Here is a 17,624-nt window from a genome sequence, read left to right on the forward strand (position 1 = left end):
TCCTTCCTGTCTTTTGCCTCAGTTCGTGGGGGCAAAGTTTTATCCAAAATCCTGTGACCTCTGCCCCAGGTGGTTTACCAAAATTTGGTCTATATATAATTGCTTAAAAATAACATGTTTGATTGTTAATGAAATAAATGAAATGCAATTCATACTAGTTTTCCTTGGAAATAATGGAAGAAATTATGTGTACCTAAAACCTTATTTTCTGAATTAATAGTACTGAATGAGTATTTCAGAGTTACTCATTAAATTTAACTTTGTGCAAATTACATGACTCATTGAAGTTCAATTTCCCCCTAGCCAATTATACTATATCATATTCATGTATGTATAGTGAAATTATCAATAAGATACTTTCAAGAACAAAGATAGCTTAAAGCTTATGATAAAATGAACATCTTCAGAGTCTATTCTGCTTAGAAAAAGACTTTATCCAGAATAAATAGAGCCAGCAAAAACAACACACAGTGACTGTTACCTAGTGCTAGCAGGAGTATTCAGACATGGGAAAGAGGATCAGGAAAGTCTTTATTTGAGGCATTAAAGACAGATAATGTGTTTGTGAAAATGTGCACATACATACACATATGTGTCTACCAAAATCGGAATGGGCTAGAAATTTTGCTTCCCTTGTGAAAACAAAACTATGCTTAGCAGCTGAAAGAAGTTTAATGCTTTGATTGCATAAAAGGAAGTTGAATATTTAAACTCAAATATTGTGAGAGAGCTTCAGAAACAAATTTATTTGCAGGACTTCTTTAAATATTTTGGCTGCATTTTAGACTCCAGTTATTAAGGGAGAAATCAAGCTGAATTTCATTAAACATAACCTAAGGGTTGAGATCACATCAAGTTACTAACATAAACTCTCACAGATGATACATATTTTGACCTGAGAGTTAGCATAATGTGGAAGTCAGTAGATTTTTTTTATTTGAGAATTCAGAGGGGTAAAGAATTGGCAATTGGGACTTAATTGAGGACCCCAAGTAAGGACTGAATTGAGGGAGATATTTATGTTTCTAAGGCTGATGCTGGGTAGGAGGCCCAGATAACAAGCTGGCCTGATGAAGTGATAACCTGTTTTCTTTGCAACTCAGAGAACTGTTTTGAAAGATTGAACAAAATAATCTATGAGAGTAACATGGACAATATCTAATGCATAATTGCTCATCTATAATCATTCCTATCCCCTTACTTTCTTTTCCAATGTTTTCCAGTAATTTAGCCACAAGACTGGGACAAAATCCTAGACTTCTGCTTACCATCCCAGAGTTCTTTGTTAATGGACTGCTGATCTATAAACAAAGATGAAACACAGGAATTTTTAAGCAAATATTCACAACTTATCCTGGAATTGCTTACAAGCTGACAGCTATCCAATTTATCTTCAGTTTATATTTAAAATTTATCATATGTTCCAAAATGACTGACAGAAAGAGCTTTGTTTCTGAAGCCAATTCATTTCCATCATTTTTGGACACCATTCAGAGCTATAACAGACTTCTGTGGTGTTCAAAAGCATTCATCCAGAGCAACAACAAATGCTAATTATCATAAAAATGAATAGCTCCTGATAACATGATTTTAAGAAGTTCTCCTAGTCCAGAAATACATTTCATCTAACATCCATCTGTTAGGGTGTGGGAGCAAGAAGTGGATGAAATTATCATGTATCAAGCTGGACAATACAACAAAGGGGAAACGAATATAAACAGGGGATAGCATATGTAATAAGTAAGTCTGGAAAGGGGACATGTAATAAAAATGGCACATCTCTCTCCTTCAGTAAGCGATTGATACGTGAGTCCACAGCTAAGCCAATGCTCTCTAACTTGACAAGTGTGATTATAGGAGAACACGTTCAGTCCACAGTCTTTGTTATAAGTGTACTTTTCCCACAACTTCAAACTGTAATCTATTCTACTTGGGCAGTCCACCTTAAAAATCCTTGTATCCGTGATAATTTGAGACATAAAATTACATACAGTGAAGTTTTTCTTAGGAATGTGTTTAAAAAGATTTTTCTGTATATTGACAAGTCATTTCTATTATATAAAACAAGAAACCCAAGTTCTCAAAAGTAAAAATTTAAACTTCAAAAGGATAAAAATATGTAGTTACCAATGTAATTTGCTAATTAAAAATAATACAAGATCATGAATAATTCAATGTCTATAAATGTGGTTTGGAAGCACAATGGTGGGGCCTTTGCCCTTTCTACTGGCATGTGATCACTGCTATAAGAGCCAATGCTCACCAGCAGGTGCCTAATCAATACATGTTGACTTAAAAGTTGCATAAAATAGAATATATAATCTATAATTATTCAATATTCAGACTTTAAGATATGCTTAATTCTGTAAATTTATAATTTTAACATCACTATATATTATATACAAAATCAAATATTTCTGAAATGTCCATGTAACTTTCAAAATAATAAAATGATAAAGCATCTTGTTTAAGGAAAGTAAGTGAATATTTAGACAAGGTTTCACTCTATATCACAGGCTAACCTAGAACTTGCTATGTAGGCCAGGCTGACCTCAAAGTAGTAGTAATCTTACCAATGTCCATGCTTGGATATAGCAAAGAGACACTACCAGGCCCAGGTATAAAGCTTTTAAAAATGAATTTGAAATGCTTTTAATAAACTTAATTTGAGGTCAAGATCTCCACAAGGGTATAAATGAAATTGACAATAATATTTCTTTATTTATATTTGTGCTAGTGATAAAAATATTTAGAATATTCTCTATAATTTTAAAAATACACGTGAATATTTGCTTTACTAATTGTGATATGAGCTGGTTACAAGTCATTGTTTTTGTTTATTCAGTATGTCATACATGAATGTACATTTTTATATACTATAATAAAGATATATGGTATGTCTATTGATCAATCTTTTGACAATTTCTTTCTAATTATAAACAGTGTGAAAATAATATTGAATAGAAAATGCAATCATATATATGTATATAAATGCACATATATGTAAAAATAAGTACAACAAGTATAGGTATAAGTATAAATATGACAACATATGAGAAAATTTATTAAGGGAGAATAGAGAAGTGACCAGATCCATATTCTACCTTTGTGTATATGGCCATTGACATAAATAAATAAATAAGGTGGATTATTTTTATCTGAAGATTCTCTGGGTGTCACAAATTATGCACACTCAGAAAAACTGTTAAGACACATCTTTCTAGGAGGACTTTATTGATTATATAAAGGAAAATGTTTGTGGGAGAAACAATCCTTGAAAAGTCTAATTAAGTTCAAAGACGCATTAAAAAATACTTGTGACTTTAAAGATTTTATTGATAAACATAAAAGCTAAGTTTATTAAAATATTTTTATGATTTTTTTAACCAATATAATGTTTCTTTTGAGGCCAGCCCTTCCTTAAATCAGTAAAAATATATTGAAAACTATTTTCATTGTTTGTACAAGCTTGAAACTCTTTGTTCTCTTAGCAGAGTTTCTATTTGTCCATTTGCATGGGTAATTTCATTATAAAAGGGATAAGTTTCTCCACAAAGCTCTGTTCATTGCCAGCATACAAAGTGAATGGGCACAAAGCATGTTCCTGCCATATTTGGAGAGAATTTAAATTCAAATGAATTTCAATCTCAATGTAAATTTGAGGGGATAGTGAAAAGGCCTAAAATAAAATGTTTTGCATTCTAATTTAAAAACAATATTTAGAATACTGAAAAATGTCCTTAAATGAAATAAATTACCATGATAAACATATTTACCTCACCAAATTAATTGTCAGCAGAAAACTAAAGTTTGATCTTACTGTTCACTTTCTTGTTTGTGAGACGTGTTTAAAATTAACAATTCACAACATTCGACCACAATTATCAACCCTTAAAACAATGCAATATAGACAACCACTATACAACTAGTAAAATATTCTAAGGCAGTGACATGAATTTCATTAAATTTAATTTAATTTCATTAAATTTTATTTCTCATTCTGTTTTTAAAGTCTCTAAGTAGTATATATCTACACAAAAGTAGTTCCCCAAAGTTTGAATATTTAATGCTGTTATCTATTCAAGGTTTTAGAAAAGTAAAAATGTAAAAACCTGTGGATTTTATTACTTTGCTATAAACCTCATTTGCACAAAACAAACAAAATTCTCTGTCAAAATTGTAAATTTCTTGGTGTTTACTGACACTCATGAGACTTTGCTGTAGAAAACTACTCTTTATCTAAGATTACTTAAATAAAATAACATGATTTTCATATTATCTCTGTCTTTTGATGTATAATTCAATCCTCTGACACTTATTTTATAAATAAAGAGAAATTGCATGTGATTAGGCTGTTATTTTTCTGGATGTGTGAAAGAAGTGTTGATATTTGGCTCCAAACGTCTTTCTGTCTCTTCACATAGTAATAATAATAATAATAATAATAATAATAATAATAATAATAATAATAATAATAATAACAATAATAACAATATTAAACTAATAAAACAAAACACAAAAGAACAGAAGGAACTTGGGATGTGCTCTAGAAAAGAATGTGTTGAAGTCAGCCTCAGAAGCTGCTGCTCTTACCAGTGCTGTCGTCATACACAACCGTGACAGTTTTCCACTTAAAAAACTGCACCAAATCCAAGATGGCGCGGCTCAGGGACGAGAAGTCTGGGTAGAGACTGACGTAGAAGGAATCCTTGTTGTCTGACACCTGGTGCTTCCAGCGGGTCTGTATGTGGGGAACCCCCAGAGCATTGCAGATGGACTGCACAGCATTGGCTGATGAACTGTGTGAAGGACCGAAGATAGCAGCTACCCCAAGAGAGAGCTGATCACAAGCTGAAGGGGAAAAAGAAGTCGGTCAATAGGGAGGGAAGGAGGCCATGCACTGCTACCAAATCTCATAAATGTCTTCTGGGTAGGGATTTTTCTTTAGTAAAATCTACATTTCGTGATATTTCTTCATTCCCTTTACTCCCTCTAAAAAATATTCCATGTTCTTGCTTGCTCTCAAATGCATGACCTCTTTTTCTTTAATTGTCTTTATCTTTGTATAAAATCCTGGATTCATAAATAAAACTTGCTCAGTCCATAAACTGTGACTTGTATGTAGGTTTACTAGGCTGACCATTTGAAATAGGATAATTGGTTGCTGTGCTCTTATATGGGGAAAGCTCTTTGTTTCACATTCACCTTTCCTAAGTTGACTACAACTATGGCATTATTTACAAAACATTTTCAGGTGATTACAGGAAAGTTAATTTGGTCAATTTCCCTGGAGCAAAATTTCAAGTAATTCTGTAGACAATGCCAAGGGAGTGGGGGAAAGGAACAAAGAATTAAAGGATCTTTTTCAGCATAGAATATGTGACCCCTGAATACCTAAGCATAGACACATTTAAAGTTAGATAAAATTTAGTTGTGAAAAATCACTTGATTTATTTCTTTTAAGACTTCAGTATGATGCAAGTAAATTGGTTCTGAAGATACTGATTGCTGGAGCTGAAGGGATTTGCAATCACATAGGAAGAACAACCATATCAACCAACTAGACCACTGAGAGTTCCCAGGGATTAACCAACCAACCTAAGAGTACCCTTGGATGGAACCCTGCCTCCACTGCGTATGTAGCAGAGGACGGCCTTATCTGGAATCAATGGGAGGGGAGCCCCTTGGTCCTTTGGAGGAGAGAGTGGGTGGGTCTGTGAGGAGAACACCTCACAGAAGAAGGGGGGAGGTGGGATGGAATAGAGGGTATTTGGAGGATAACCTAGAAAGAGGATAACATTTAAAATGTAAATAAATAAAATAACCAAAAAAATTATACAGTCAATTCTGAAATCTAACTCAAAATGAAGTTTTACTTCATATATTTCGAAACTGATGGCTTGCCTGAAAAAAAGCAAAGTCCCAAAAAAGATGAAAATACCTGGATTAATCCTGTATTTTTAAATAACACTGATTTTTTAATTTATTTATTTGTTTGTTTGTCCAAAGGTTTTCCTGTGCTACCAGGCTGGCCTAATCTTAATTTCAGAGTTATGTAGGTTAATAGACTTGCAACACCTGCTTAGCTAAGCAGGAGTCACTAAAAATGCTGTATGAATCAATTAATAATTCAATTCCAAGATATCAAAGTATTCATTTATGGACCAAAGTATTTGTATGTTTTCTGGGATGAATGTTTGATATTGAATAACCAATTGATATGCTCTTCCCTGGGGAAGACTGTTTCTCCCACTGTCAGCTTATATTAGTTGACTATGGTTAGGTCATTTTCTAGGGTCAAGACCTCATAAACTTATGATTAATATTTTAAGTGAATATAGCTTGTATAGAATGTATAAGAAAAAATATCAGAAAATCTGTAATTTAACATCTTGCTATATAAAATGATTAAAATTATTTTTAAATGTCTCAGTTGTTAACTATTTTAAAGTCAAACTTTACATCATGATGATGGACATTTGTAGATACCCTATAAGATTCAAAATATACTTCGGATTTCTCTTCCTTTACTTGTTTCTACATGTCCTAAGCAGTAACAGCTCACTAAATAAGATATAAATGAGAGCATTCCCCATTTTATATGTTGCAAAGATAGTTGCTTATTTGAGTTTTCCTAGCTCTAGGCTACATTTCTAATAGGCTTTAATAGATGCTTAATCTGGAAAATGCCTTATAAACCAGGTACCTTATTGCCTAAGGATTGTGCTAGGGCATCTGACAATAGTATTCTGTTTTTGTCAGGAAAATTTGAACTATATTTTTACACTGAGCCTTTGAAATCATGATTAAGAAGTCTACTAATATTTTATCTGTATTTTCCTCACACCTTATGTTTCAATCTAAATGTTTTCATTAGCAGCAGAGTTCCTCCTTCCTTAATGGAAATATCATGAGCTATATGACTAATCAAATGCACTTGTCTTGCATTTAATTACTTAGTTTGCATTTGTTATGACAAACAGAACATTCTACAGTCAACTCTAACCTTTTCCCTCCAGTCTTGTAAACATTTTATCACCATGACACAGATCTGAAATGTGGAAACTAATTGTATTCTCAAAAATATGGATTCAAAGGGCAAGCAAAATATGACTTTGAGAAACACAGATTAGAATCTGGGGAAAACAAAGTCTTCCATCTTAAGAAGCATTGTACCTTAATAACAACTGTCATTAATATTAATAACCTAGGAAGACAACTTCATCAAAGGAGATCTACGAATATGTGTTTCTATCCATGTCAGGTAACTATTAAAACAATATTCGAATCACAAAAAGGTAAATACTGTTTTAAAGAATATGATGATATGAAATGTTGTGTTAGTCTACTAATTTTTTTCTTTTATTGGATATTTTCTTTATTTACATTTCAAATGTTATTCCCCCTTTCATGGTTTCCCCTCCAGGAAGACCTCATCCCATCCCACCAACCCCTGCCCCTTCCCACACAGAGTAACCTAATCATTCCCCACTCCCTGCCCTGGCATTCCTCTACACTGGGGCATCAACGAATGGTCTCTCCTCTCATTGATGTTCCACATCAATGCATATGCAGCTGGGATCATGGATCATTCCAAGTGTACTCCTTGGTTGGTGGTTTAGTGCCAGTGAGCTCTGGGGTGTTTGGTTGGTTGATACTGTTGTTCTTCCTATTGGGGTTGCAAATCCCCTAAGCTACCTGAGTCCTTTCTCTAAATCCACCATCTGGGACACAATTTTCAGTGCTATGGTTGGCTGCACGCATCTGCCTCTGTATTTGAAAGGCTCTGGCAGAGCCTCTCAGGAGACATCTATATCAGTCCCCATCAGCATGCACTTGTTCGGAAAACCAAGAGTGAATGGGTTTGGTGACTGCATGTGGGATAGATCCCCATGTGTGTAACAGTCTCTGGATGGCCTTTCCTTCAGTCTCTGCTCCACACTTGTCTCCAGAATTTCTCTGCAAGTATTCTGTTCCCTCTTTTTAGAAGGATTGAAGAATCCACATTTTGTTTTCTTGTTTAGTTTCTTGTGGTCTATGAATGGTATCTTGGGAATTCCAAGCTTTTGGGCTAATATCCACTTAGGAGTGAATGCATACCATGTGTGTTCTTTGTGACTGGATTACCTCACTCAGCATGATATTTTGTAGTTCCATCCATTTGCCTAAGAATTTCATGAAGACACTGTTTTTGATAGCTGTGTAGTACTCCATTCTGTAAATTTACCACATTTTCTGTATCCGTTCCTCTGTTGAAGGACATCAGGGTTCTTTCCAGCTTCTGGCTATTATAAATAATGCTACTATGAAAATAGTGGGGCATGTGTCCTTGTTATACACTAGAGGATCTTTTGGGTATGTGCCTAGCAGTGGTATAGCAGGGTCCTACGGTAGCACTCTGTCCTATTTTCTGAGGAACTGCCAGACTGATTTCAAAAGTGTTGTATCAGTTTGCCTTCTCACAAACAATGGAGAAGTGTTCCTCTTTCTTCACATCCTCAGGAACTTCTACTCTCAACTGAGTTTTGTATCTAAGCCATTCTGATTGATGTAAGGTAGAATCTCAGGATTGTTTTGATTTGCATTTTCCACATGACTATGGATGCTGGACATTTCTTTAGGTGCTTCTTGGCCATTTGATATTCCTCAGCTGAGAATTCTTTGTTTAGGTCTTTACCCCATTTTTAATAGGGTAATCTGATTCTCTGGAGTCTAAGTTCTTGAGTTCTTTGTATATATTGGATATTAGCTCTATCAGATGAAGGATTGATAAAGATCTTGTCCCAATCTGTTGGTTGCCATTTTGTCCTAAAGACAGTCTCCTTCACCTCATAAAAACGTTGTAATTTTATGAAGTCCCATTTGTCAATTCTTGATCTTAGAGCATAAGACATTGATGTTCTGTTCAGGAAACATTCCCCAGTGCCCATGTGTTAGATGTACTTCCCCACTTTCTCTTCTAGTTGTTTTAGTGTATCTGGTTTTATGTGGAAGTCCTTGATCCACTTAGACTTCAGTTTGTACAAGGAGATAAGAATGTATCAATTTGCGTTCTTTTACAAGTTGACCAACATTGAACCTGTACCATTTGTTGAAAAAGCTATCTTTTTTCCACTGGATGGTTTTTAACAACTTTGTCAAAGATCAAGTGACCATAGGTGTGGGGATCTTCAATTCTATCCCACTGATCTAGATGCCTGCCCCTGTACAATATCGTACACTTTTAATCATGTTAGCTCTGTAATACAGCTTGAGGTGAAGAATGGTGCTCCCCTAGAAGTTCTTATATTGTTGAGGATGCTTTTTGCTATCCTGGGTTTTTTGTTATTCCAAAGGAATTTGCAAATTCTTCTTTATAAATCTATGTAGAATTGAGTTCTAATTTTTATGGGGATTGCATTGAATCTGTAGATTGCTTTTGGCAAGATGGCCATTTTTACTATATTAATCCTGCCAATACATGAACATAGGAGGTCTTTCCATTTCCTGAGATCTTTGATTTTGTTCATCAGAGACTTGATGATTTTGTCATGAAGATATTTTACTTGCTTTTTTAGAGTCACACCAAGGTATTTTATACAATTTGTGACTATTGTGAAGGCTGCCATTTCCCTAACATTCTTTCTCAGCATGTTTATCCTTTGAGAAGAGGAAGGCTCCTAATTGTTTGAGTTAATTTTATATCCAGCCACTTTGCTGAAGTTCTTTATCAACTGTAGGAGTTCTCTGGTAAAATTTTGTGATCACTTAAGTACTCTATCGTATCATCTTTAAATAGTGATATTTTGATCTTGGACTTGGTTTGAGAGAATTTTATTATTTTGGAAATTGGTCTGAAGTTCTCTTTCTTTGTTCCTTGTGTGGTTTAGGTATAAGTGTAATTATGCCTTCAAACAAGGAATTGGGTAGTGTTCCTTCTGCTTCTACTTTGTGGAGTAGTTTGGACAGTATTGGTATTAGGACTTCTTTGAAGGTCTGATAGAATTCTGCACTAAACCCATCTGTTACTGGGATTTTGTTTTTGTTTGTTTGGGAAATTTTAATAACTACTTTTATTTCTTTAGAAGTTACAGGAGTGTTTTGATGGTTTATCTGCTTCTGATTTAACTTTGGTACCTGGTATCTGTCTAGAAAATTATCCGTTTCAACCAGATTTTCCAGTTTTGTTGAATATAGACTTTTGTAGGAGGATCTGATAAATTTTTGCATTTTCTCAGGTTCTGTTGTTATGTTTCCCATTTCATTTCTGATTTTGTTAATTAGGATACATTCTCTGTGCCCTCTGGTTAGTCTGGTTATGGGTTTACGTATATTCCTGATTTCACAAAGAACCAGCTCCTGGTTTTGTTGATTCTTTGTATAGTTCTTTTTGGTTCTACTTGGTTGACTTCAGCCCTGAGTTTGATTATTTTCTGAACTCTCCTCTTTTTTGGTATATTTGCTTCTTTTTGTTCTACAGCTTTTAGGTATGCTGTCAAGCTCTCTCCAGTTTCTTTTTGAGGCACTCAGAGCTATGAGTTTTCCTCTTAGCACTGCTTTCATTGTGTGTCATAAGTTCGGGTATGATGTGACTTCATTGCATTAAATTCTAAAAAGTCTTTAATTTCTTTATTTATTCCTTGACCAAGTTATCATTGGGTAGAGTGTTGTTCAACTTCCATATGTATGTGGGCTTTCTGTAGTTTTTGTTGTTAGTGAAGACCAGCCTTAGTCTGTGGTGATCTGATAGGATATAATCTTATTTCAATCTTCTTGTATCTATTGAGGCCTGTTTTGTGACCAATTATATAGCCACTTTTAGACAAGGTTATCATAAGGTGCTGAGAAGAAGGTATATTCTTGTGTTTTAAGATGAAATATTTTATAAATATCTGTTAAATCATTTGGTTCATAACTTCTCTTAGATTCTCTGTGTCTTTGTTTAGTTACTATTTCCATAATCTATCCATTGATAGAGTAGGGTGTTGAAGTCACCTACTTTTACTGTGTGAGGTGTAATGTGTGCTTTGAGCTTTAATAAGGTTTCTTTTATGGATGTATGGACCCTTGCATTTGGAGGATAAATTCTCAGAATTGAGAGTTTGTTATTGTAAATTTTTCCTTTGATGAGTATAAAGTGTCCTTCTTTATCTTTTTTGATATCTTTTGGCTGAAAGTTGATTTTATTCAATATTAAATGGCTACCCCAGCATGTTTCTTAGGACCATTTGCTTAAAAAATTGTTTTCAGGCCTTTTACTCTGAGGTATTTTCTGTCTTGGTCACTGAGGTAAGTTTCCCGTATGCAGCAAAATGCTGGGACCTGCTTACATATTTAGTCTATGTCTTTTTATTGGGCACAATTCCATTGATGTTAAGAGATATTAAGGAAAAGTGACTCTTGTTTTCTGTTATTATTGATGTTAGAGGTGGAATTGTGTTTGTGTGGCTATCTTCTTTTTGGCTTGTTGAAAGAATATTACTTTCTTGCTTTTTCTAGGGTGTAGTTTTCTTCCTGGTATTGGAGTTTTCCATCTATTATCCTTTGTAGGGATGCATTTGTGGAAAGATATTTTTTAATTTTTGTTTGTCATGGAATATCTTGGTTTCTCCATCTATGTTAATTGAGAGTTATACTGGGTATAAAGTAGCATGGTCTGGCATTTGTGTTCTCTTAGGGTGTGTATGACATCTGCCCAGGATCTTTTGGTTTTCATAGTCTCTGGTGAGAATTCTGGTGTAATTCTGATAGGTATGACTTCATATGTTACTTGACCTTTTTCTCTTTTAATATTCTTTCTTTGTTTTGTGCATTTAGTGTTTTAACTATTATGTAACAGGAAGAATTTCTTTTCTGGTCCAATCTATTTTGAATTTTGTAGGCTTCTTGTATGTTTATGGGCATCTCTTTTTTCTTTAGGTTAGGGAAATTTTCTTCTTTAATTTTGTTGAAAATATATAATGGCCCTTTAATTTCAAATCTTCATTCTCTTCTATATGTATTATGCTTTGGGTTGATTTTCTCATTGGTCCTGGATTTCCTAGATTTTTTTTTTTTTGCATTTTCTTTGAATGTTTTGTTATTGTTTTCTATGGTATCTCTGCACCTGAGATTCTCTCTTCTATCTCTTCTATTCTGTGGTGTTGATTACATCTGTGACTTCTGATCTCCTTCCTAGGTTTTTATCTCCAAGGCTTTCTCCATTTGTGATATTTTTATTTTTTGTATTTCCACTTTTAGATCCTGGACGGTTTTGTTCAATTCCTTCACCTGCTTGGTTGTATTTCCCTGTAATTCTTTAAGGGATCTTTGTGTTTCCTTTTTAAGGGCTTCTACCTGTTTACAGGTGTTGTCCACTTAAAGACCACTTTAAGGGAGCTATTTATGTCCTCTAATGTCCTGTATCCTCATCATAGTCACTATTGATACTTCTGTTTGCATAATACATGCTTTGGGAATCATCATTCCCATTCTTCTTTTGATTACTTAATTTGTTTATGTAATGTGCACTGGGGATTTTTGAGTGCTATGTCTGTGTACATATGTATGTGTATGCAGTCTCATTACAAGCCAGAGAAGTGATTCACATTGTTCTGGAACTAGAGTTACAGATAATTATTCATTGCCATGCAGTGCTAAGTATGTAACCTGAGTCTACTCACTGGGCCAACAGCCAATTCTTTTACCATTTATTTTAGTTAATTGTTTAAAACTCTAATAAAAATGAAAGCAGAACAATATGGGAAAACAATTCATCTACCACAAATTTGATTTCACTTAAAATTGGATTTGTTTGAATAAAACCTAATGAAAATTTATAAAATCAACATTTCCTTTAATAAAATGTATATAAATATTACAGACAATTTCCTTCACATAAATTTCCTTAATAATTTATTGACAACATAAAGGAACCATGAACTTTCTTAAGAACACCTAGAAATCTCAAATCTAGGAACCATAGTATATTTCTATTACCTTTCTTAGATGCTTCAAAACTGTCATAGAGATTGATCTTCTGAGTATCATAAGTTAAAGTGGTGTTGGGCAGCAAAGTCCTGTTCCTGTTGATGGTATTCACAGCAAATCTGAATGCAAGTTCTTCTGCTCCCATGGGGCCAGATTCCACATATTCAAATATACCACCTAGGAAAACAAGAGAACAATTACAGAGGTGTTACAATAGAGCTTAATATTTTTTTTGCTTAAATGTTTTTTAAAAATTATATATGTATAAAAAAGAGACATGCAGAGAGACAGAAAGAGAAAGGGTGATCTGTTTCATAATGGGATCTGTAATTTACTTTTTCTATAAAATTTTAGTTATAAGAAACTATAACAAAAACTTTGGAATTCTGCCCTAATTTACTTTTGTATAAGGGTACGTGTTCCTTTATATCTTATGATTGCTTATTTTAAGACAGAACACAGAATACAAAATTATCTGCTCATTTTTATATACTAACACAGAATTGTCATTACTGAATAATGCCAAACTGTAATCTTAATATTCAGAAGTCTGAATTACATTTATGTAGGATGTCACAAATCTTTAACTGAATGTATTATATTTATAATGGAAATATATCCAAAGTGATACTGGTATTTGCATCTTGCCATAGTCAACAGATAAAAAATTAGACTAAAGTTCACTTTCCAGGGGATAATTCATGATAGATACTATAAACCTAGATGACTTTCTGTGACTAGAGAGGTCACAGTCCCCAAAGGTGAGCCTAGTATTGCTTATCTATATAATATGATATAATATTTAACTACATTAACTATATTATACATAGTTATGCTCATGTACAAAAATAACTGTAACTCTCACTCCTCAAAAACAAAACAAAACCAAAAAGAAAACAAAGCAGAACAAAAAACCCAAACAAACAAAACAAAACAAAACAAAGCAAAACAAAAAATAAAAACAAAAATAAAAAGCAAAACCTCTTGTAGCAGACAGAGGCTACTACAGTCCTCTATATGTAGGCACAATACAGAGCGTAACTGACTGTGGGCTATATTACCCAGTTAGTATATCTACAATACAACAAATACAACACCTACACCTAATTCCGGGAACACTGCAGAAGAAGATGTAGGAAGATTGACAGGGGCAGAGGAGCAGAATGCTCAATACCAAATAGTATCTACTAGACTAGGCAGGGATCTTGGACCCATGACATCGTAACAACGTGATGGACTAAATCATACATTCATAATGACAATATCAGTTGACATGACAATTTCATTGGTGAAATTTTATAAGACCTCTTTCCTAGATGAATAATTACAGGTAGTCCATAGCTGCTGAAGAAGGGAAAGACAGTTTTCTCCAGGATTAAGATCCTGAAAAAGGCTATCCAATTCAAAGCATACTCACATATGGACTTGTTCAAAATATATGAAGTATTTACATAAATAAAAATGTACCAACATATCTAAAATGCAAATTTTGCATTTTTCCTATAAAAATTTAAACAAAATACAATTGTCTTTTAATGTTGCTGTACGTTCCTTTTCAGGAAAAATAACAGTCATGAGTGCTTCAGCTTCAAGACAAAGCCTTTCTATCATCTGTCTTAATGCACTGTAAGTTATTCAATGTGTGTTAAAAATTTAGCCCCTTAATTTGTTCCTCTGCCTTAGCAGCTCCCCTAACCCTAAGCCCACTTCTTCATCCTTGTTCCTGCCTTTCTTTTCTCTGGTATCATTAATATTTCCTTATATGTAATTAGATGTCTGATCTTTATAGAATCTTTTCCTTATTGTTGGCTTGGTGAATGGAATAAAATAGGACAGATCTACACATGAACTCTTTCCAAACTTTGTCACTGAGAAACAAGTGCTTTAAACAGAAGGATATTTATCTTTCACCCTTTTAAATCTACACGATGTACTTTCAGCAAAATCATACACAAATCAAGCTTCCATGAATGAATCAGTTTATAGTTGACTACTTGTATCTTATTAACTGGAAACATGGAGCAGTTTATTAATTCCAAAATAGGATTAAAAAGTTGGATTTTTTGTGTGAAATACTGAAATGATCAATATTTATGACAGGAACTTCAAACTCTTTTAGCCTTACTCCTCCTTACAAATAATTCAGATAAAACATTACCCTCATATATTAGCACTATTTTAAATATTTAAAGAAATCTTTTAAAATATTTGGAATAAGTCATTCTCTACCTTAATTAAATTAAGTGAATAATTAATTTTATAGACTTAACCTTGGATTCTAATATTTATCTATTAAAAAACAAAGCATACACTCAAAATATCTTCTTGAAAAGGCACCCAACATTATTAACATGTTCAGGTTTTAATAGGTAGGACCCTCCCCCAAAATATTTTATTAAAACATCAAAGAAAATTTGGATTGATAGTTCAAATCTAGGACTGTATGTGCAGAATGAGATAGCATTTGATTTACTTAAACATTGATAAAGTTAACTTGCAACACACTAATGTCATAATAGAAAAATAATCACTATATAGATGTTATAAAAGCACTTGAAGAGTGTGCTTGTTGATTTCAGAAAATTAGAAAAGAGAAGAGAAATAGTTGTATTTTCTTAAGGCTGAGCCACAGACGGACAGTATTATATTTGGAAATAAATTTCATTATGGTCACACAATGATAATAATAGATGTAACCGTCACATTAATATCTATCTTACTTCATTATATAAGATACTTAAATATTTTAGTCAATCTTGCATGAAATTTCAAAATTGTAGAAATGTATCACAAACATTCATTCACCGAACAAATACTAAATGGAGGTTAGTTTTGATTCTATATCTGATGAAATGTTTTCAAATTTCAATTCTAACTTATTCCCTGATTTTTTTTTCATGAAATGGTGAAAGCAGAAGTGTTTAAAAGATAAATCTAGAATATCAACAACTATTTCTTCTTTAAATACTCTTAGTATAACCACACATATACTTGTTAGGTAATATAACCATCCCAAAGCCATGCTAGTTGGAACACAGAAAACAACAACAACAACAACAACAACAACAACAACAACAACAACAACAACAAAGCAAAGAGGTACCAGATATACTTGGTTCCACATTTACTTGTACCTTTGCAACCATAAGTATGGGCTGCACAGATTTGTTCCACTAGAAAGAAGGAATTTTTTTTCTTAACTCAATTCATGACTACTTTTTTGATTTTAGAAGATGGACAAACAAGACGGAGCCTGCAGGTATCTAGAATGTTGAAGGCACAGAGATGATGCAGTGAGACTCTTAGCCTTGACAATTCTCTGTATGAAGGGTCTTATTCAGATGTCTGAAGAGAGCTGAATGAGTGCACTTGTAAGAATGACTAATACAGATAATCAGGGATAGTTGTAGCATAGGACAAATGATGGACACACAAACAGCCTTTTTCATTCAGGTCATGGTAGGAATAAAGAGCAGAATTTATGCTACGAATTGAGAGAAGACACAGTAATGAAGGAAATTCCACAAACGTGTGTTACTGTTTGGCAACTGTAAAACAGATCTATTACCCTGTAGCTAAACTAGAGGAGAAACAAAAAAGAAAATTCTGTATTTTGTCAATAGCTTTATCTGTTTTCTAGAGAATGCCATTATGAATAATGTTCTTCACTGGATGTCATGACATTTCAGTACACAGGAGACAAAAACAGAGGTTTTTGGTGTTGGTGTTTTGTTTTTTGTTTGTTGTCTTTTATCTTTTGTTTTGTTTTGTGAATTTGAGGCTAACTTGATCTATAGAGTTCCAGATGAGTTGGGGCTACACAAAAAGACTACATCAATAACAACAGTGAGGGTTACATAATAAGACCCTTTCAATAATAGGGAAATAATAATTCTAAATATAAAAATTTCTTACTTGAGCACCTAAGGTTTGAGGATTATTATTATAGAGAAGAAAGAGTCATTCTTCTTCTTTGTATTCATTTTTTGAATCATTTTATTTTTAAATAAAATTGATAGGCATCGGGTAACTGCAGAGAGGCCACAGCAATCTTAAACACATGAATAACTACAGAAAAGGTAAATATGTTGCATAATTTCAATTAATTTTAACTAAATAGCAATTGTCTTCATGTCTTAGGGAGTGTGTAATGTAGACTTTAACATATGTGAAGTCACCACCCTGCAGAATTTTTAAAACAAATAAAAATAAAATTTTTCATGTTCCAGCAGCATTAGAAGAGAGGTAAAATAAATGTTTTAGCACAGTCATTCATATATATATATATATATATATATATATATATATAATTAAGACTAAGATCATAATGATAGCATATGACAAAGGATTGATAAAGAAAACAAGCTGCCTTTGTCTAAAGAGAAAAACAAAAAGAACTCAGAAGACAGTCAAAGACACATATTTAAAATGGGAGGAAGCTAGTATAGTCAGTGGACTATGAAAGGTGGAGAACTAATACACGAAGCTACCATCTAGAAAGCTGGAAGATAATGAACCAATCAAAGAAAATTGGAATATCAAAGCTAGACAATCAAGAAAATAAGAAGAAATAAACATAACACCTTGAATACAAATAAAGGAATGGAAAAGAAATTAGCAAGAACGATAAAGTTGATTGGAAAGATTAATGAAGTGTCTAAAATTTTTAAGAGTCT

The 17,624-nt window shown here is 33.2% G+C and overlaps 1 protein-coding gene across 6 annotated transcripts in view; it reads right to left on the reverse strand.

Annotated features, from left to right (window-relative positions):
* The window catches only part of Grik2 (glutamate ionotropic receptor kainate type subunit 2), a 658,152-nt gene that overhangs the window by 423,899 nt on the left and 216,629 nt on the right, over nucleotides 1-17,624 (reverse strand). For all 6 annotated transcript variants that reach the window (XM_032889127.1, XM_032889128.1, XM_032889130.1 and 3 more), the window contains exons 3-4: nucleotides 12,958-13,125; nucleotides 4,594-4,851 (exon numbers count right to left, since the gene is read on the reverse strand). In XM_032889127.1, coding sequence (XP_032745018.1) covers nucleotides 4,594-4,851; nucleotides 12,958-13,125 — 426 coding nt within the window. The remainder of the gene's footprint in view (nucleotides 1-4,593; nucleotides 4,852-12,957; nucleotides 13,126-17,624) is intronic.

This window comes from Rattus rattus, chromosome 18, assembly GCF_011064425.1.
Source record: "Rattus rattus isolate New Zealand chromosome 18, Rrattus_CSIRO_v1, whole genome shotgun sequence".
Classification (NCBI taxonomy): Eukaryota; Metazoa; Chordata; class Mammalia; order Rodentia; family Muridae; genus Rattus; species Rattus rattus.